The 23,120-nt window shown below is 36.3% G+C and overlaps 1 protein-coding gene across 1 annotated transcript in view; it reads left to right on the top strand.

Moving 5' to 3' along the window:
• Positions 1-20,664, top strand: part of LOC132543662 (sodium-dependent neutral amino acid transporter B(0)AT3-like) — a 49,109-nt gene extending 28,445 nt beyond the window's left edge. The window contains exons 2-10 of the mRNA XM_060207176.1: positions 10,672-10,976; positions 14,289-14,450; positions 15,851-15,961; positions 16,164-16,365; positions 16,852-16,973; positions 17,867-18,068; positions 18,641-18,800; positions 19,753-19,915; positions 20,431-20,664. Coding sequence (XP_060063159.1) covers positions 10,672-10,976; positions 14,289-14,450; positions 15,851-15,961; positions 16,164-16,365; positions 16,852-16,973; positions 17,867-18,068; positions 18,641-18,800; positions 19,753-19,915; positions 20,431-20,664 — 1,661 coding nt within the window. The remainder of the gene's footprint in view (positions 1-10,671; positions 10,977-14,288; positions 14,451-15,850; positions 15,962-16,163; positions 16,366-16,851; positions 16,974-17,866; positions 18,069-18,640; positions 18,801-19,752; positions 19,916-20,430) is intronic.
• The last annotated feature ends 2,456 nt before the right edge of the window (positions 20,665-23,120 follow it).

Here is a 23,120-nt window from a genome sequence, read left to right as displayed (position 1 = left end):
GTTCCTAGATCTACACTAGCCTTGTTTGGTATCTGGTTTTCCTATATCTACAGTAGCCCTGTTTGGTACCTCGTGTTCCTTGATCTACACTAGCCTTGTTTGGTACTTCGTTTTCCTTGATCTACACTAGCCTTGTTTGGTACCTTGTTTTCATAGTTCTACACTAGCCTTTTTTGATATCTCGTTTTCCTATATCTACAGTAGCCCTGTTTGGTATCTGGTTTTCCTATATCTACAGTAGCCATGTTTGGTACCTCGTGTTCCTAGATCTACACTAGCCTCGTTTGGCCTCGTTTGGTACTTCGTTTTCCTTGATCTACACTAGCCTTGTTTGGTACCTTGTTTTCATAGTTCTACACTAGCCCTGTTTGGTATCTGGTTTTCCTATATCTACAGTAGCCATGTTTGGTACCTCGTGTTCCTAGATCTACACTAGCCTTGTTTGGTATCTCGTGTTCCTAGATCTACACTAGCCTCGTTTGGTATCTCGTTTTCTTTGATCCACTGCAGCTTTAGTATGCTATAGTAAGTCCTATCGACCAGTTCTCCAAAGAACACATCAATTGCATTTAAGAGTGAAACCAAAATATTGAAATAATCTTCATGTTCATTTTATGATAAAATTCTTTACTCGTAAATGAATTTCCGGACAATTGCATCTCCCTATCATTATTGATATTTCCTTCGACCAATTTTGATTTCCTCGGTCGTCGCTTAAGTTACAAAAATTAAAGCCTTTAGCATCAAGGGACGAAATAGTAGTATAATGTAGTTTAGTGCATTGGTTTACACTGTGTCTAATGTTATATTAAAATGTGGTATTCAATTATGCCTTTTTGTTTAGTCTTATAGATCGCGCAAACATCTCCCAACTTAAAATGTTTACAGTTGACGTACGAAACTTAAATCCAATAGTAACGTAGAACTTAAATTTAGCTTCATTAATTCAATTTTTAAAAAATCAAGTTAAACCGTTATTGATTTTTCCCCCATCTGAATGTAAAGCGTATCCAATGACGCAAGTTCCAAATATTTTCAATAGAAAGAAAAAAATCAATTTTTATTCAATCAGTCATGGATTTTAATTGTCAGGTTTAATGTTCTCGTATTAGTAAAATACAATATCAATAGTATTAGAAACTTTAAACTGTGTACAAAATTATATGAATACATTTGGAATGATTACTATGATTGTACAAATGTCGCACAAGTGAACAACACCTTTTAATAAAGAATTAGAGAGAGTAAAACCAAATGATAAATTGGTATGTTTGCCGATGGTTTATTGGACACAAGAGACTATAAATGCTTTCTCATCGAAATGTTCCAGCTGGAGCATGGAAGCATGACACTCTACTGTTCACACTAACCAATCATTCGACATCAGTCTGGATATCAGCTGATTTCGATACCTGATTACGGCGTGTCGATCGTTACAAAATTCAATATACAAATGTACATATCAGTATAAAAGAAAGTCTTACGTGCATGGAATATCAGTTTTTTGTGTAATATGTCATTACACATGTTCAATATCTTTAATTTATGTACAAAGAAATATTTTGTATTTGTATGCAATAAATTTTCGATATATGCAAAACCAAACTTTTTGTGTTGAAAAATAATACTTAAGGTAAATATTTAATATTTGTGTCTGGATTTTATCTGTTTAAAGTTCGATTTAAATATTTAATAGTGATATTTTATCATACAAAAGTTTAAAGAATTTAATGCATACAAAGAAAAAATGTCACGCAAACATATAATCATTCATTATTGCACAAAATTAAAAATATTGAACATATGTATTAACATATTACGTAAAAAATGATATCCATGCACATAATTATAGCTTTTACACACACGTTTACACTTGCTGAATTTTTTGCAACGTTCAGCAAGACGTACCTGAATGTATCGATTTTACAAATTTTGGAAATGAAAACCCGGTTTAATTCAGCTTACAGTCATGAATGGTATTCTGATTAACTTTGAGAAAGAATGCACTTTTTTAACATGACATGATAAGAGAATATCTGTTATACTGTTTCCTGTTATGTTTAGGCAGTGTCTGTAACATGACTTAGTAGCTGACTACGTCTATCCCTCTATAACCAAATTATTTCTATGGACTTTAGGGGTGTATAAATTCTATTTGAGGATGTCTTTCCAGAATTTCAGACATATAGTTGTAATAGTTTAGACCGTTCGAAAAAATCAATATGGCAACCAATAATTGCTGTGCCTTCAACAAAACTGAAGAACGATGTGTTGAGTGGTTTTGTCAGTGTAACACCCTGTAAGAGTGAAGTATCCCCTGGTGAGTAATTACCTCTAAATACTTGCGGGACATCGCGTAGTGTCCTCATAATGTTGTTTGATTAACTGTAACTGCGGGGCGGCATCGTGCGGGAAGTAATGTCAAATATAATTCGATATTGCTTATAAATTGGTGAAGGAAGAAATAAAGAATCTCGATTGTGTGTGTCATCGATGCATTCTTACCGTCGTAGCGTTTTTTTACCGTCAGAGTGGCAAATTATTTTGAAACTAGAGAATAACACATTATCATTTACATTTCGTCAATACATTTAATTGCATTATCGAGTTTTAGGAGCCAAAGCGGCAAACAATAATCCCCCTTATTTATGGTGAACGATTGCCGTGGTTTTAACGAAATACTTGGGTCTAACATGACATACTAATCTTAATTAGATAGGTTTCTACATGAAACGACTTGTCAGAGATCGATAAAGTGGTTATGTGACAGTGTTGTTAATTTATAGAAAACATCTATCTTATAGATAAGATCATACGCAGATGTTGTCCACGGCCTTATCTTCGTATGATCTGAGGTGTTGACCACAGATGATGGCTTTATCTTCGTATGATCTGGGTTGTTACGATGACGTGAAATCAAAAACATGCTTATTACATAAAAATGATTCATGATAGTTATATCCTCCTCGCAAGAAGACTTACATGAACATACGCGCTCACCAACACACTCACTGAACACACTCCACATACACACTCGCTCATCTCACTCATTCATGTCATATATTCACAGGAGCGGATTTATCCATGAATCCGACCCGCGTAAAAGACATGACATATTCAATATTAACAGGGCACAATAACACAAGTTTTCGCTATTGCCGCGAGACCAGGATATATGTTTTGCTTTTCTGTTTGAAAATGTCTCGACGTAAAAGTCTAAAGCAATGAACATGTAGCCTGAAGGGCATAAGGCTACATCGACCCTGTTCTTTTATCTGCTTTATTTTAAACAGATCAAAGCGACTCGATTAGTTTGTAGCGTTTATGTTCTTTGTTAATGCTGAACGTTTCGACACGACAATTTGTAAGGAGTATGCCACTTCTATAATCGACTCAATCTTGATGTCCGATGGCTGTTTATTGAGTTTAACAATTTAAAATGGACTGCTGTCCTGATTTGTGTCACACTCACATAATGATTTAAATTTTTTAATACAATATGACAATACACTGGTGTTTACAATATATACAAAAGCGCACTCATGCTGGCATTCTAGAAATATTTCTCAGCATATAACTGGGATTTGTGTGTGTTTTGTTAAGGAAAGAAGAGATTTAATCCTGGTATCAGCCAAGGTCATATCAAGGATAACGTCAGATCCAATGATAAGTTGACGTGTAATCTCACGTAGGTGTCATAGTCTTACCAATACTGGATCTCTGTGTTATTTACAGCCAAGCTGGTGGGAATTTTACATTGTCAAAGTAAACAAAATCAGGTTAAAGTGTCGCTTAGGGGTAATATACCCCGCATAGCGACTTGTAGTTGCTCAAACAGAGACCGAGAGAACTGATAAAAATAAGATAACTATCAAGGGGGATAGCTCTGCAAAAAGGACATATGACCTCAAGCTAGCATGCCTATAAATATTTCAAGTATAACCTTAAATCTAGTGCATCCTTCATCTTTGACCACTGAGGGCTGTAAAAAGTGTTATTTTTTTCAATACTTAAAACACTCTGCAATTTCTACTGTTTCCGAGATAATCTGCCATTGGCGCAAGTACGGTTTCAATAGACAAAATCTGGTGTTTAGGGAGACACAAGAATAAGTAATATATAATATATGTAATATATGTAAGAAGTTTCATCGAAATTCATACATAATCCTGGGATTGGTAGGCTGTACAAAATCGTGTTTACTTTCTGTTCCGGTATACCCCCTCAAAAAGCATACTACATCTGCCTATATTTTAACTATAGCGAATGCATGGGATAGAACATTGCTATTCCCCTCAACTATTATGCGGATTTACAGTTTGAACAATATTGTGCTATTTCATGTTGGCACGTCCAAACCCAGGTTACTTTTCTTTTTCAAATTGATGTCACTATCCTTGTGATTTCCTTTCGTGAAGAACAGTGATCAAAGTTGTCCGAAAGTTAGATATTATCATACTCGCCATTTCCATGCCTTGGGACAAACCTTGGAATAAATGACAATATGAATATATACTCATTATCTATTCATGTTTACCTTAATAACCCAACACTCTACGTCTTATAAATAGTGTTACAGACTCCGATAATTACTTAATATCCGAAGCTAATCAGGTGGGCGGGATTAAGGAATGCATCCTTTTTCTGTAGCATGACGTTTTTCTTACTTTATTCTCTTTCCTGTTGAATATCCAAACTTATTTTTGACTCCCGGCATCCCCCAGAGTCGAGGAAAAACAGATGGATATGCCTTGTGCAGTTAGATTCATTCATTACTAGGCACGTACTGCTTAAATTCATCCACATGTCTTTTGTACAATCGGGTCTCAAGTTTTGATTTAGTGTTTTATTGATTTCATATAGGAGTATATGCTAATCAGCTTTTCTTTCGGACTGTAAGAAGAGTGTTTTAATAATACACGGTAGATAGCAGTCGACCTGTCTCCATGCTAGTCGCGGATTACTTGTAACTCTCCTGAACAAGTCTGATAGGCTACAAATCTCCTGAGATTTCGATGTTTTGCATCAAATGCAAATAAAGTCTTATTTGGCTACTGCCATCGATCGGTGTAAAATATTGAAAATTAATCAAGGGAGTGGAGCGTCAGCGAACGAAATTACTCATTATCGCGCAATCACTTCCGGCAAGCCATCTCTCTTGACATCACGTGATCTCCGCACAACATTACCTCAAATAAAAATGCAATCACTTCAACAACCACATTTAGATTAGATGTTGGTTTTGTATAGAAAATTCAGTTTAATTTTAAATGTGTCAACAATGCATTAACGAAACAAGTGCTACTATAATGTGTTTCTATAAAAGAATATACGATTTTATTGTAGATGTGTAGCACTTTCAGACCGACGATCGTATCCACGAGGATTAATGACAGGAACATGGCTATGTTGTCTGTTGAATATTGCATAAGTAACCTCTCCCAACACCCCCGCACCTTAAGTAGTGTCAGATAGAATTAACCGTATACCCGTCACTGATCAAAGAGAGCATCTGTCATGCAAACTGCACGCTCAGTTTGCACTCCAAAATACTACAGAAATTGATCCCATAACACGCCACATGCACTATTGAAAGGATGGGGAGTTGAGGGTAAACAAAGTCACTCTTTGTGTTAACATTCAGTTAAAGAATGATAAAAGATTACTCCTAGGGTATGTAGCACATAAATAGTATGTATAAGAAATATTGATATTGGTAGTACAATAACGTATGTTGTTGTTCAATCTTGACGGTATCGCTTGATCGCTATTAATTATATAAAAATGATATCCAGATACAGTAATTATTCAACTCCTATTCGAAATCTGTAATTTTCCCCTTTAGTTTTGGAAATATTTAAATAATGATTTGTCATTAATGGATCTTTTTTGCTTTGCATACATGCGACCGTTCGCTCTTATTAACGGTGGCAGTATACATCAGACATCAGTTTATGGATGTGAACAAATGTTCTTCCTAATTCCAGAAAATCAAATGTGAAAAGAATAAAATAGATAAACAACTAACATCGCTTGTCATATCTTGTAAAGAATGTCTTTTGTTAATTATTGCCTTAAGCCGAATTAAATTCTCTGACATAGCTATCTTTATTCACAAATTAAACAAAGCCATACGTGACTCCATTTCTACTACGTCATTTTCCATGATGCGTAATAATTGCATCTGCTATTTCTACTTGTATGATTCGGAAGAGGAACCTAAATCACCATATACCATAACGACCTATATAGACTTATCATCTATCTACAAAAACCTTTACATAATGCTGTGATATACCTCATACACTCCAATAGATTTAGATTGCGAGGCTTTCACTAACATATCAAAGCTGCCATAAACACGCATTCAGCACATTCCCGTATCTCACATACAAAAGAAGGCTGTCCTGAAATGACAATATATATTAACGAGACTTCAGGCAATGAAACCAAATTAAAAGCAAGACATTGATAACCCATTACTCCGCCATTCACAGTCAATGCACAGCTTTCGATAATAAACCGATCTGGAAAACATGGGGGAAAGACGGAACTGAAAATTACTTCGTCCGATTAGTTGCACAATAATCAATTTTTAATTTGATTTTCTGGTATCACTTTTCATGTTTCTTGATTAGGTGTAATATCTTAAGGAAATGTGAACCACTGGCATGTCAACAGCAGGTGGCATTCTCTGTCGCTAAAGCACAAGTTATTGGCAGCTCGCTTTTTATAGCTTAGGCACAAGTGTCAAGTGGACGTAGTGTTCGTGTGAAGTCTTTTGATCATCTCTGTATTACTTGAAGCCTTTACTTCAGGCAATAATATCATTTATCTAAACTGTATACCGATTATACACTGCAGTTGATTCAATATGCAAGGGGTTGTTTACAATATCATTATATCTCTGAACGTTGGTTACAGCTGTTACAGCTGATGATCAATGGTAGAAACCAAAGGATTAGGGAAGTTAAGTGCTGGTTGAAAAAATCTACCGAAATCTTTAATTGTCACCATCACTGGGAAATATGAGATGTGTTTGTTAGTCTTGATATGTGTGATAGTTGTGTTATTATACCCCGGAACTCATTATGACATTGTTTAAATTGTTCTAACAGGACAACTTACAGGATAATGCAAAAATCCAGATTTCAAAATGTAGCAGGAATTGTTTTATTTCTCTCATCTTTAACAGAAAACGAAAGCATATCTGTTGATGTGGAATGCTCTTTATTATTTACATAAGGCAATATTGTATCCATGATCTTGAAAATTTCAGGTCTATACTATGTTGAAGAGGTGTGGGTAAGGGATATATACAACCCCAATAGGTAACAATTTAGCTTGGAATGAATCCAGAAAATGAGTACTGCACGCGGAGTTGTAGATATAGATAGCACTTCAAACAGCAGACAATACTACAATACTAACACCAATTAAACCAGTAATATGCGGATAAGTCTCCCAACTAATTAGAAAATAATTGCTATCCTATGCCGTGCAATAAGGTCGTGGAGCATTTCTTGATTAAGGACTAGTGTACTTATTTGTTTTAATCTGTGTTTTAACTTGCAGAATGAGACTGTTCTAAATGATCCAATATTGATAGAAACCTTCTCTCTGTTTTTCCTGAGAGCTTTCATTTCAAAGAAAGGTGAACGGCTGTACAAATATATTGTTGTGAACTAGACTGAAGCGTACTTTGGTAAAACTAATTCCAAATCGAAGATGAACTATAAGGGGAAAATTGGTTAAACAGATCCAATTTTTGGCTGACAACATCTTCATCGAGTTTGGCGTTAAGGTGTTCCAACAGATAATCAAAATACCTGTGGGAACACATTTTGCCACTCTTTTAGCCGACTTGTTTTTGTTTTTAATATGAGACTGAATTTATCGAAAAGCAGTCGATTCGATATTCAAGGGTTAGTTCACAATATCACGGTTTTCGTATAAGCTGTTGGCAGCTGACAGACAAAATTACAACACAGGGATTCGAGAGGTGCAAGGTGATGGAAATGATTGAGAAGTTTTATGTTTTTATAAACCTGGACGTGTTTGATGCTCATTAACATACCTGTTGTATCCGTTGTATTTGGATTGACGAAGTTTTAAAAAACGGGTGTCATCGATGATGAAGCATAAGACGCTTACTCTTTTTGAACACCTGGTCTTTTAGTGTCTTTTTACTTGTTTTGATGTCCCCGACTAATTATGTTAGATTTTATTTTGTCCTTGTTTTATTGAATTGAGTCCAATACATAATTTTGTTGACATGTAGGTTTTTTCTTTGTGCTTTCATTACCTTTTTATGACTTTCTTATCAATGGTGTTATATTGATTTAAACATAACCACTTCTCATCGTGTCTTTTTCTAAGATTCCCTAATCTTTATTTCATGAAGGGGACTGCACATACCAACTGTATTGAATTCCGTTGGTAATTGACTAAAATTGAGATACATAAGACATTCGTGTTATTCCCAATATAGCCACGCCACAACTCTCCCCAACACCATGTCTAAGCTAACATCATGATTAGATGTTGGTCCATCGACCAAAGTCACAAAAAACACACAATTGACCTTATGTTCTATTGAAATCATAAAGTCAGACGTGTCCACACGGCTGTTTCAAGTTATATACAATGAGGCAATGAAGCATACACAATTATTCAACAGCGAATCCATTAAATAATGTTATTTCAACCTGATTTAACCAAAAGTTCTTGATTTTGTTTTTGTTTTTCTTGTTTCTCTGCCGTTCTAGAGAAGGGAATCAAATGTGTAGACTAATGCATATCAAGAGATGAATTGGTTCGACGTTAGTTTATGATATCTGCCTTATACTTTGCTCTTACAATGTAATTGTTTTTTGTTTGTTGAGTAACAATATGCAGGTGTGGTCCATTTACCTCCTATAATATCAGTTTGTTCTGATATCAAACAGCCATAACTACGGGCCTTGGGAAACCTCATGAAGATTTAGCAAGTACTTCTGATAAATCATGGATAACATTATTTTACTTTACAAAACTAAGCGGGTTGTTCTCGGCCAAGTTTCATATCATTTGCACTTTTCTATTTTACAAAGATGCTTTCAACTATCATGTTTGAATAAAGGGTCGAATGTCGGATCAAATGAAAAACTGACCAAAGGTCAAGGCCAAACCTACCAAACGTGTTGAGTGTTTGAACGCGTGTCTTTTGATATACCATAACATGCTACTTTCTAGCATCAGGTAGGCCATATACATTGGTGTTAATTAATGATCATAGATGACCATAAAGGGGCCCCAGAGCATGCATTAAACTAAATAAATTGTATTTAAAATGGACTTCAAATATATTTTATACAATGAAGCAATAACAAACCTTAAGCATCAATTCCAATTCCAATTTGTCGTGCTTCATTACGTCAAATCAATTAGTCATTAAAGTTAGTAAATACAATTTAATTTTATTTGAACTCAAAGCAACTAAAAAAATGTATTTTTGAAGTAATCTCATATCTCTCAGATAATACCAAAGACGACAGTTTTATGTTATGGAGTAATTACATAAAACTTCATGTTTGTTTCAATTAGGACTCTATAATCTTATTACAATATACTAAAAATATCCATGTTTGAGAAATGGAAAATAGCTGTGTATAGTCTGACCAAATTATGTTAGTTTTAGCGATACAGACATTGTAGACATCTTTTCGTTGCGTGTCATATGAGCATAAATTTATGACCGAGACGTAGCCCAGCTTGTGCCACCAGAAGGTAAATATAGATATATAATTCCATTCTGCCACCAGCTTCCCGTTTAGCCCTATGTAAACCAGATGGTATATCAGGTTATGCACTGCTATCTGTTCTACCCCATCTGGTTATGGTTTAAATGTATATTTTGTAGAAATCTGTCTCCCGGTATAGAAAAATCAAGTTGTCTCTAATCTTTGCGCGCCTTATACTAACTTATTGCAATTTTTTATTGATGTGTATTTCATTAATATACCATTTTAGCTTACTTATCTGTGATATTTGAACATTTAGCTACATTCACATATTTGCATTTTCGAGTGACGTTTTAAAATAGATTGGTGTTGGACGATTTACATTAAGAACTAAAAATATTTGATGAAATACATCCACTGGTCGAGTTTTGAAAGGTCTGCCAATAGAAAATGGTGGTACTCAAATATATTTGACAGAGTTATTACAAATTAGAGCGTACTGACGAAAAGATAAAGTTTAACAACATGAGCTTTACCTTGTATAAACTTAAAGCGACATGTAATATTTGAAGAGTGAGTGAATTATAATTTTACGATTTCCGTTGAAGATGTGGTCTGTCATGTTTGGTCACATCAACGGTACCGACCTTGCAGTAAACTCTAATTCACAAAATACAGACAGTAATGCATCAAATATAAACATGTGTTATAATGAATCAAGACAACTGAATAGAACGTCATAACTTCGACCATGATTTGATGTAGAAATTAGTTAAATACTTCAAACTTTCATGACATTTGAAGCCTTGATTGTGTTGGTATGTGTCCATTACTAAGCTTGCATTACAGAAGCAAAAGATTCAATATAATTTAGCGATGATTTGCAAAATTTAGAATGTATAACTGTGAATGTACAGCTTAGTAAATGCACCTGTTCATTTCTTTCCAGGAGCATTCCTCATTCCGTACGCCGTGATGTTGGTTATTGAGGGAATTCCTCTATTCTACCTCGAGCTAGCCGTTGGTCAGCGCCTCCGGAAGGGGGCAGTCGGGGCCTGGAATCAAGTCTCGCCATTTCTACAGGGTTTAGGATTGGCTTCCGCGGGAGTGTCCATTAACCTTGCCTTGTATTACAACACCATCATGGCATGGTGCTGCATCTACCTTGTACAGAGCTTTCAAAGTCCTCTTCCTTGGTCAGTCTGTCCCTCAACAACCGTAGGCAACGTCACTGTCGTAAATCCGGAATGTCAGGTACGTACCACTCAACGCCAGATTCTATTGTAGAGACTTACACATGTAAGGCTTGCAGGTGTCTCAGATTTATTGTATAATCGTGATGGTACAACTGAAGCAGAAGACACATAACCCAATGGTTTCAAGTTAATTATAATATCGCGCATTTAGTTATTTAATTATAAACTTTGAGAAAGATGAGGTCAGGACTATATTGCTTAAAGGACAATTTCAAAAATTGTTTTAAGTGCATCGTATCCTTGTTGACATTATTGACATAATATGCTGCTGTACCCTTGCAATAGCGCTTATTTTTATTGGAGTTATGACCCTTTTTATATTTTTATATGCTCCTTCAATTCTGGTGAAGCATGCTTTTTAGCAATTACGTCATCTTATGATATTTTCTGGGACTCATCTTATAGCATGCTATGAATATTCTCCATAGTAATGCTACGTCCTCTTAGATTAAGAAATCCAAGGCAAAGCGGGGAAAGCTAACACTAAATCGGCACTAAAACCCTCTTTGCAATTTTTCAGTCATCTCTTTGAGCAGTCTCTTCATAAAGGTTTTATTTTATTTCAAAAGGTTTAGAGAGCAGACTTTATTATTTTTCTCCTAGGACAAGAAGACAACGTTTAGAACATATTCACTAAGATATTTGATAAAGGGGAAATAACTCCATTTTAATGTTAGTTTTAGTGTAATACTCGTGTATATTTTTAGATTCATGTTAATTTATCCAAATTATTTTTTAATATTTCAAGGATTTGAATGCACATTTGCATATGAATAAACATATTTATAATGTTAGCTCCCCCCCTCTCTCTCTCTCTCCCTCTGTCTGTCTGTCTGTCTGTCTGTATGTATGTGTGTGTGTGTGTGTGTGTGTGGGTGTGTGTGTGTGTGTGTGTGTCTCTCTCTCTCTCTCTCTCTCTCTCTCTCTCTCTCTCTCTCTCTCTCTCTCTCTCTCTCTCTCTCTCTCTCTCTCTCTCTCTCTCTCTCTCTCTCTCTCTCTCTGTCTGTCTGTCTGTCTTTGTCTCTCTCCTCTGTGTGTGTGTGTCTCTCTCTCTGTCTCTCGCTCTCTCTCTGTCAGAATCCAGCATCCAATCCCCATTGCATGAAAGTGGAATTCAGTGTATTAAAAAGGCTAAGTTTTGTCTCTTTTTTCACTCCTTTTCTTTGCTATCATATACACATAGTACAACTGAGAAATAGAGATACTTGTGAGGCAACATTCAAACTAATTTTGGAAGTAATCTGGACTGTTCGGTTTTCATTTTTTGAAAAGACAACTGAAGTTTTTTTTTTATCTTTTTCTTAATGTGTGAAAATGTATACCAAATTCTTCTTATTTTGTTGATCAGTACTAATGGTTATACTTACTCGTTGTATGATTTATAAAAAACAGTTAAAGGTTAAGGCTTTGGATATAAAGCTTGTTTTACTTTTGATTTTCGTCTTCGTTCAGATGGTTTAAATGATACTTAGATATTACATTTTTCTTTGATTTCATGAAAAATTAACGTCACTGAAATTAGTTTTTATTTTGATACATCACTTTTTTTAATGTTTTATTAAATACTATAATGAGAGATAGATAGACATCAATATGGTTTCAAAAATACAAGGAGTATTAGTTACTCCAAGAACCGGAGACTCAAGATCTGGAGGGGAAGTAAAAATGTAAATAATAGTTATAAAACATTTAGTTTTTATCTAAGGATGGCTAGGTGGTTTAAATTATCATGCAATGACGTAGAACAATTGATTCATCATTAGATTTAAACTCTGAATTGACAACATTTCCTAGTCGAACAAGATGCTTTCATGAAAAAATCAATAACTTGGATTTTTCTGTCTTTAATTTGTGACCTAAAAGTTGAGATGAACTTTTATGAATACATTTGACATTTTTTTGTTATTCATCTGGTGCTATCATTTGGACGAATGCTGATATTTTAAGTTGAAATATGGGGCTGGATGAAACCATTAATGAAGTTAAACAGCAGTCGCTGTTCTCGACGTTTTATTCTGAAATATCAGTACAAACAGTTCTTACTAACAATATTAGTCTAATGAAAAACACATTACATTTCCATATCATATAAGTGTAACGTTCAAATATTGGAAACTTGGCATCAGATGCTTTTATTAACTGATGGACGTACAGAATATTTTTGGACTTTTTATTAGTGAGGACAATGTCAAACGAAAGTGAAGTGGTCTGGGTTGCTCTTGAAGTTTCACTAATTAAGTTAACGAAAATGAATCTTATTTAACATATTGTCAATTATGTCCCCTGTAGTAATTAAATCAGTATTGGTATCAATTACTGTGTCAAGCATATTAGCTTGTTATTCTAGTACACAGCAATCGATTCGGTCCTGTATAAACAACTTCATTTGAATACATGACAATCAACTTCAATTTAAATCCTTGCAATATCATCTGACACTAGATCAAAACGTCTCTCTTTTTTTACTAGAAGTATCACATCTTTCTCAACACCAGTTCTATTATCACGTCTATAAACATTTTCATAACTCGACATATAAGTCGAAAGATTAATTTCTGTTACACATAAAATTCACATGATTCAGTGTGTAAACTTTTCAGGTTTGTGCAACATCTAAACTACGCAGAGTGTCTGGATAAGCATATTGCAGAAGTGCATGTGCTTCAGAAACAAGTACATTGTGTATTTATAGGACAGCATATAACATCACTGAGTCTATTTTATGTAGCTGCACAGCATGTACAGAGAATGAAGGAAGGGAAATGAATGTGATGGTGAAGGCTGGAATTATGCTGAATATCATGGATTAATAGTCTCTGCTATTGTTTAGTAACATTCATATATACAGTAGATAGCTTCATGTATAACAAATAAATTTGGAAGATATATAATGGCGGCATGATTAAACATGATTTATTCAGTAGTAATGGGATATGAAACATCCCATAATTTTCAAATGTACCAGTGCTGAGAGCGATATTTCAAGCCCGGTCAAACACAATAGAGTTGTAATTTTGAAAATTAACAGAACACGTGCATTTATTCAACACATGCCTTAGTAAAATGATAGTTGTTGTCTCTAGCAATATATGAATATATAGGTACATTCAACGACAAATATAATACCATACATAGACACATAGTCAATAAATCATACAGACATGTCACTAATTATAAATGATACAAGTATGACTGCCTAGTATTATAGTAAGTATTGTGTAGTTTTAATTTCTTAAGATAGCATGCATCCCAAGCACATTTATACCGGAATCCTTCTGTATCAGTTTGTATCATTTCTTTCTCTCCAAAGAAAAGTGGCTCCACCTCCTATTTTTGGTACAGACAAACCTTAGACATAGCACCCTCAATTGAATCGCCGAGTGTCATCAACTGGAAGTTGGCCGTGTCACTGTTGGTGTGTTGGACCATTGTGTACCTGTGTCTCATCAGAGGAATTAAATCTTCAGGAAAGGTATATGCAACTTGCGAAGTAATCAAAGCTGATTTCCAGAAGAGAAAATTATAAAAGCCTCAGTGTTGTTTTAAAATCCTCTTTTCATATTCGTTATTTGTGATTGTGCATACAATGTGAAAATGTTGAAAATAAGATTGTGACTTGAGACAGGTAAATATTCTATCAACAGTACTTTATTTGGAAAGGTTTATCTAAGTAAATACGAAAATGTCCATATCACGGTTACCCTGTGTTGGTAAGAGTGAGACCTGGATTCACATTGTTAACGTCCAGTCAACAACTATAGTATTTTTCCTCTCTATATATACGAGAAGTGTATAGGTGTTGAATGCGTGTGTATGTGGGAGACTACGGTATTTTGGTATCTGCCTCTTGGTGAAGCATACATTCTAATGCTACTTAACTGTACTATACTAAGTATGAGAGTTGAGAGTACTATATCCTCCGTCTTACCCAGGTCGAATACTTCCATTTACGCTCACTCTGTATACCGAATGACCGTTTTTTGCGTCCTCCCAAATGCCATATTATTACGACATTGATCAATAAAGATTTTTTAAAAAGGCTTTACATCTAAATTCAACGAGTCGAAATCCAATACATCTGTATTCTTCTTTTTTGCTATTGACGTCCGCTTCAAGTCGTCAACAATAATGATTAAGCATTGAAAAAGTTGTCAGCTATATATTATTTCAGTGTAATGACACTTTGAACATACCCCTGTGTGTATCATTTGCAAAGTTTCCATATAACTATAACTGCTGCAAGCACGTAATGCCAACAACAAACAAACAAATGTTGAGTCCCACTAGTAGTGTTAAACCAGCAGAATTTGAATTATTTAGAACCACGGATACATTCAGTTTGTCTTTGACTTTAAGTGTTGACAGAATATTTTTAAAAGGTTTGGAAGGTACCAAAACAATAAGAAATATTCGTAAATGGAACACGTGTGACATCATAATCTGTTCATCAGAATACCTGGTAATAACTTATACATGTTTCTCTTAACATACACGCCGCTCTTCAAAATTTATTGTTGCAATTTATTGAAAAATTTCAATCAAAAATACGTTTAAAAATGGTCAAGGGAGTGATATTTTTCAACACAGTTGTAACAGTGTGCCATGACATTTCATGGAATTTTCTTTTTTCCCTCGAAATGATGGAAATATCGAGAAACCCACAAAAATGCAACAATGCAGAATTTAAAGATTCATAGTATGTTATGACCTTAACTGTTCATTATAGTAAATAGCTTTCAAATAAAATATGCCATAGCATTTTTGAAAAAAAAAACTATTTGAAAAAGCATTAGTCAAAGTCTTCATAGAGGTATTCACATGGCTATCTTGTAGTAATTTTAAACCCAAATGTTTGTTATTCTTTCTTAACAGGTGGTGTATATCACAGCAACGTTTCCATACTTGGTGCTCGTTATATTCTTCTTCAGAGGTATCACTTTGCGTGGATTTGAGAAAGGGTTATGGCACTTGTTTGTACCAGAGGTATGCAGTATTATAAATGTCATTTTTATCTCTTCTCACTAATTTAATGCTTTAACTAAATTCCCATCGTAATGTATTTATTTTTGACAAATGATTGAACTGGTAAACAAATCTAACTACAGAAAGCAAATTGAAATTACGATCGGTCTCCGTTTTTTTAACTATATATAAACTACTCAGCTCATTAACGTGCTTTGTCCAGTGGAAGTCCCTGCTCGACCCTAAGGTATGGCTGGACGCTGCCACTCAGATTTTTTACTCCTTCGGTTTGGCGTTTGGCTGTCTGATTGCCCTCTCCTCCTACAACCCCGTCAGAAACAACTTCGCAAAACAGGCTTATTTTGTAACCATCTGTGACTTTTTCACTTCCATATTCACTGCTACAGTCGTTTTCTCCATACTCGGTAAGTTGACCTTTATTCTTTGTAAATAACCTTCACGTTAGGAAATTTCCGCCAAAAGTTGATATATAATATAACGCTGACATTTGTGTCACCTTCATCACAGTAACGGTCAGTAAACAGAGTTCAGGGTAATTGGTTTCAATCTATAGTAGATTTATGATCCTTTTACACGAGCACCAAACTGGTTAAGCTAAATATATTGATATGTATCAACATGTCGGCAATTGTTCTTTCTACTAGGTATGTGTACTAACTAATATCACCATTTGTTGGTTATAAAACTTTAGAAAAGTGTTAATTAAAGATTTACAACGTAGATGATCAAATTTGATTTACACCAGATGTCAAATCATGATCAAATTAATAACATATTTGGTTTTACTCACTTATTGTAAAGCGCATTTTCATTTAGTCTCAAGATTTACAAAATGACATAGACTGTTTTTCGCTTGGTTTTCTTATCCTTCTCGATATTTTTTTTCCCAGGTTTCAAAGCTACAATAGCTTACGAGGAGTGTCTTGAAAAGTATGGTAATGGTAGCGATGTGATCACTAACGGACACTCCCATGTCAACCATACCTGTGACTTCAAAACAATCCTGGTGGAGGTTAGCACTTCAGGCAACATTAATGGTGTCATTCTTATTATTGATATCACCATATACAATGTATAACACGGGCTTAAGTCATTCTTAGTGCTGCTGAATAATCAAAGATCATTTAAGATAAGAAAAAGGAAACATCACATACATGACTTGCATCAGACTACGCTTGTAATTGGTTGACGATACCATACAACCTTCATATCTAAACTAAATGCTAGTCAACAAGCAGTGATCCCCCTTTTGTTAAAAACCACAAGTAGGCAAAGGTTCTGGTTTTATTGACCTAGAGTAAAACAACAAGAAGGGGAGCAAACTCTCGCAAAATGAAATCATCAATTATTTGCATGGTTATTATTTGCTGAACACACTCTTTGAGATAATCCAATTATCTAGATTGAACAAATTAACGCATGACCTTCTTCATTCACGGGAAGAAGCTACTAGTTATGTGGCGTGTGACACTAAATGGTAAAAAGCCATGAAATTAATTCTGTTCCCGTTATGATATCACAGGTAGGAATGCAATTTCTAAATTCTCCATATAAGAAAAATGCTTCTTTATTAATGTTAATAAAAATTATATCAAAATCACTCTTGCATGGTCAATTCATTAATTTAATTCGTATGACCTACTTATTGCTGTAAGTATCCACAACAGCAGATACCATATCGTAATGCAATAATATAATTTTGTGTTTGTTACAAAGTGTAAGACTGTAAAAGTTGTTATTTTCAAGTTTTTCTTTCACAATTGTTAATTGAGGAAAATAAGTACATAAATGAGATCCATGAAATGACATCCTTTTTCGCTTTAAACGTCTGGTATAGTCGCAAAAATTGCAGCCACCCAAAAATCACAACAAGTTAAGTAATTTAAAATTTTTATTTTGCTGTAGTCTGGCTCTGGGACAGGTCTGGCATTTATAGCGTTTACAGAGGCGATCAACCAATTTCCGGTGGCACAGCTCTGGTCTATCCTATTTTTCCTTATGCTTTTCACTCTCGGTCTGGACAGCATGTTCGGCACGTTAGAAGGCGCTCTCACCTCCATCAACGACATGATGCTCTTTCCAGGGGTTCGCAGGGAAATCATGTGTGGTATGGTTGTATACATTTTAGTATCTATCTTTTGTAAAATGAAACCGATTGCTTACCCTGAGGTGCACGCCAAGGGTATGAAGCGTCTCTTTGGCAAAAGACTCCTTTTCTAGTTACATGCATCAATAAGATCAACACAAATCATAATGAAACTCCAACCTCAGTGTGTAAATCCTTCTAAATGGGTTGCCATTACATCGTCTTCAGTTTTACTGACAAACGGCCACGCCTTCATAAGGCGGAAATCATTCTCATAAACCGATTTCCTTGGAGAACAAGCAACATCATTTATTCTAATGATACGTCACAAAATGCATCAAGGGATTACAAACGGTAACATAATGTGAAAGTGGAAATAGCAACAATATAACTTTGAGGCCATGCTGACTGCATGAAATATACATTAAGAACAAATAAAGTATGAAATTACATTGAAATCCTTAGAAGTAATGGTGACGTGTCAACAACTTATTTGACTCCAGTTCACATGTAATGCTTGTATAACTGTCTGATAGTACCTCGTTCTGTATTTTATGTATAATTAATGGTATCTTAACCATCATTTATTTCAGGTGTGGTTTGTCTGCTCTCATTCATCATTGCGCTGTGTTTCACAACATCCACTGGCTCATACGTGTTTTTCCTCTTCGACGCCTTCTCTGCAAACATTCCTCTACTTATCATCGCCTTTATAGAGTGTATAGCTGTCTCCCATATATATGGCCTGGACCAGTAAGTATGTCAAACATAAACGACTATAACAGGTAATGTTTAACGTAAACATTCGTAACTATGACTCATGTTCTTATAAAACAGTATAAATATATAAATAAATATTTTTAAAAATTCAAATGATTTTTATACAGTATCTGTTTCTCTATCCACATTTTGATTAATGCTATCGATTTATGGTGAAAGCGTTAAGCAGTCAGATATAATGCAGTTTTGTGATATTCGCAAAGCATATGACAATGCAGGACATAATGATCTGTACATTGTATATGTAATAAATTACATACAAGTACGACTTTTTGGATGGGTAATACGTATGCATCCTGCAGTGGTCATATTCAGGTCGTTTGTATTCAGCGTTAGTTATTTTCAGCATTTTGTTTTCTTTTCTGTTGGTTAATTTGCTAATATAACTTCTTATAGCGTTAACTAGAATAATTGAGGCAAAGTGAAAAGCATCTGTCGGTTTGAAATTAGACAAAAGAAAAATTCAGTATGGGGAAATTAATGGAGGAATAATTTTCCAAAACCTTTTGAAATGGCTACATTTATATCATCACTATTTGGCTTATTTTGTATCTAATACACTAAAGTAAATCTGCATTTAGTTATAGCTCTGTATTTTCAATTCCTGGGCCAAATCACACTTTAATGAGAGGCGATCTCAATAAATCTTTCAACAAATATTGCCAGTAAATTGATGTAAATATGATTTCAGTTGATCTTACTCAAAAAATATTTACATTTGATCATGTGTGTATGTTAAACCATACACCCAAACCGATACTGAACCTGAAGTTAAGTAAATGAAATGTGTATTTCTGTTTAGTTGCCCGCTATTTGATTAGGAAACCATTTTCCTCCAGTGCGGTCCTTATTTCTAAAGCACGATTCATTTGAACCCGTGAATGAAAACAATACCCATGTTTTAATAACATGTTCTGGATTTCAGATTGTCCTATGATATTGAGATGATGATTGGCAAACGGCCCAGTTACTTCTTCTTGATATGCTGGAAGTATGTAGGTCCAGTCGCTATGGTGATCATATTCCTCGCCAGCATCATAGAAATGTTTTCTGATGGATTATCATACGATATATGGGATGCGACAAAGGTAAACTATTTACTGTGTGATGAATATTTGATTTCGCACTATTTGTGAAGACCGCATCAAATCAACACTAAATCTATGATTGTATGTATGTAATGTAAGGTTTGTATGTGTGCTATGTATGTATGTGTGTGTGTGTGTGTGTGTGTCGTGATCAGAATAAATCAGTTTGATATAATTTTGCGATGAGATATTTCTAATATTAGCCGCATCAATATGTCCATTTCTAAGAAGATACATTATTTAAACCAAATTAATGGGCAGATCTTCAGTAAATTTTTATTAATAGTAATACCTTTTTTGTGGAAGAAAAATGATAACGAAACAAAATTCTGGTTTTAAATAGCTTTTGTTACACAGTTATCTCTGAATGGTTTATGTAAATGTTTCTATACATATCAACATGACAATTACAATACAATGATGTATGTTGACACGAGTCTAAAGACACAACAAAATTAATCAAACGACATTCATCTATTGATATATCTTTACATTGGTCTTTCGTATGTTTGCAGGGTTTCCCGGTGACCGTCCCGTTGCCATGGTGGTGTCTGGTAGTTGCATTTTTGTTGGTCATGTCCTCTGTTCTTTGGATCCCATTAGTCGCAGTTGTAAAGTATTTTCATATCATTGACTGGAAAAATGAAGTCCCGGCATTTTTTCCAGAAGAGGAACTTACCGAAGAAAAAAATATTAAGCCTCATGTTACCACGAGCTTCGAGAAACAGTTTTTAGGTTTTAAACAATAGCCAGATCTTTACTGTGGTAGCATTCCGTACCCGTTTCCTGACCATTGCTGCACTGCTCCATACCCTCATCATTGTTCTGACTTTCCTTAGTATCCGCTACCACACCTTTGTCATGGTCAGTCTCCCGTGCTCATTACCTTACCATTGTTATGACCTGTCTTCCATATCCGTTACCTGACCATTGCACTGTCTGTCCTCTATGGCCGTTAATTGGCCATTAACATTGAAACCCCCGTACCTGATACCTGATCACTGGTCTGGCCTACTCCTAATTCTCCTGATTGTCTATCTTACCCTCCTTTTGCGATTGGTACCTTTATTTCGGCTCCGATAGCTACATTTACTCGATTTATGATCATTGCTCCGTACAAACACATGGCAATGCGACCAAAGCTAAGGCCAAGTAAAGGGCGCGGAAGGCTGACAGAGTAACGATTAGGTAAAGGGCGCGGAAGGCTGACAGAGTAACGATTAGGTAAAGGGCGCAGAAGGCTGACAGTGTAACGATTAGGTAAAGGGCGCGGAAGGCTGACAGTGTAACGATTAGGTAAAGGGCGCGGAAGGCTGACAGAGTAACGATTAGGTAAAGGGCGCGGAAGGCTGACAGAGTAATGATTAGGTAAAGGGCGCGGAAGGCTGACAGAGTAACGATTAGGTAAAGGGCGCGGAAGGCTGACAGAGTAACGATTAGGTAAAGGGCGCAGAAGGCTAACAGAGTAATGATTAGGTAAAGGGCGCAGAAGGCTGACAGTGTAACGATTAGGTAAAGGGCGCGGAAGGCTGACAGAGTAACGATTAGGTAAAGGGCGCGGTAGGCTGACAGTGTAATGATTAGGTAAAGGGCGCAGAAGGCTGACAGTGTAACGATTAGGTAAAGGGCGCAGAAGGCTAACAGAGTAATGATTAGGTAAAGGGCGCGGAAGGCTGACAGAGTAACGATTAGGTAAAGGGCGCGGAAGGCTGACAGAGTAACGATTAGGTAAAGGGCGCGGAAGGCTGACAGAGTAACGATTAGGTAAAGGGCGCGGAAGGCTAACAGAGTAATGATTAGGTAAAGGGCGCGGAAGGCTGACAGTGTAACGATTAGGTAAAGGGCGCGGAAGGCTGACAGTGTAACGATTAGGTAAAGGGTGCAGAAGGCTGACAGAGTAATGATTAGGTAAAGGGCGCAGAAGGCTGACAGTGTAACGATTAGGTAAAGGGCGCGGAAGGCTGACAGTGTAACGATTAGGAAAAGGGCGCAGAAGGCTGAAAGTGTAACGATTAGGTAAAGGGCGCGGAAGGCTGACAGTGTAACGATTAGGTAAAGGGCGCGGAAGGCTGACAGTGTAATGATTAGGTAAAGGGCGCAGAAGGCTGAAAGTGTAACGATTAGGTAAAGGGCGCGGTAGGCTGACAGTGTAATGATTAGGTAAAGGGCGCAGAAGGCTGACAGTGTAATGATTAGGTAAAGGGCGCGGACAGCTTCCAGAGTAATGGTCAGGTAACTGGTGCGAAGGGCTGCAGAGAAATGGTCAGGTAACAGTAGTGGATTACTGCCAGAGTTATGATAAGGTATCGAGTGTGGAGGGCTGCCAGAGTTATGATCAGGTAACGGTATGGAGGGCTGCCAGAGTTATGATAAGGTATCGGGTGTGGAGGGCTGCCAGAGTTATGATCAGGTAACGGTGTGGAGGGCTGCCAGAGTTATGATAAGGTATCGGGTGTGGAGGGCTGCCAGAGTTGTGATCAGGTAACGGTGTTGAGGGCTGCCAGAGAAATGGTCAGGTAAGGGATGTTGAGGGTTGTCATAATAATGATTAGGTAGATGCGGAGTGCTGCCAGAATAATGGTCATGTAACGGGTGCTGAAGCTTGCAGAGAAATGGTAAGATAACGGGTGCGGAGGGCTGCCAGAGTTATGATAAAGTATCGGGTGTGGAGGGCTGCCAGAGTTATGATAAGGTAACGGTGCGGAGGGCTGCCAGAGTTATGATCAGGTAACGGGTGTGGAGGGCTGCCGGAGTTATGATCAGGTAACGGGTGTGGAGGGCTGCCGGAGTTATGATAAGGTATCGGGTGTGGAGGGCTTCCAGAGTTATGATAAGGTAACGGTGCGGAGGGCTGCCAGAGTTATAATCAGGTATCGGGTGTGGAGGGCTGCCGGAGTTATGATCAGGTAACGGTGTGGAGGGCTGCCAGAGTTATGATAAGGTATCGGGTGTGGAGGGCTGCCAGAGTTATGATAAGGTATCGGGTGTGGAGGGCTGTCAGAGTTATGATCATGTAACGGTGTGAAGGGCTTCCGGAGTTATGATCAGGTATCGGGTGTGGAGGGCTGCAAGAATAATGATCAGGTAACGGTGTGGAGCACTGCCAGAGTTATGATATGGTATCGGGTGTGGAGGGCTGTTAGACTTGTGATCGGGTAGCTGTTAGCGCAGGGCTGCAGAGAAATGGTCAGGTAACAGGTGTGGA

This window comes from Ylistrum balloti, unplaced genomic scaffold, assembly GCF_031769215.1.
Source record: "Ylistrum balloti isolate Yb309-2 unplaced genomic scaffold, AGI_CSIRO_Ybal_v1 Utg369760, whole genome shotgun sequence".
Taxonomy (NCBI): Eukaryota; Metazoa; Mollusca; class Bivalvia; order Pectinida; family Pectinidae; genus Ylistrum; species Ylistrum balloti.
Note: the sequence above shows the minus strand (reverse complement) of the source record. Positions and strands in the feature narration are given on the sequence as shown.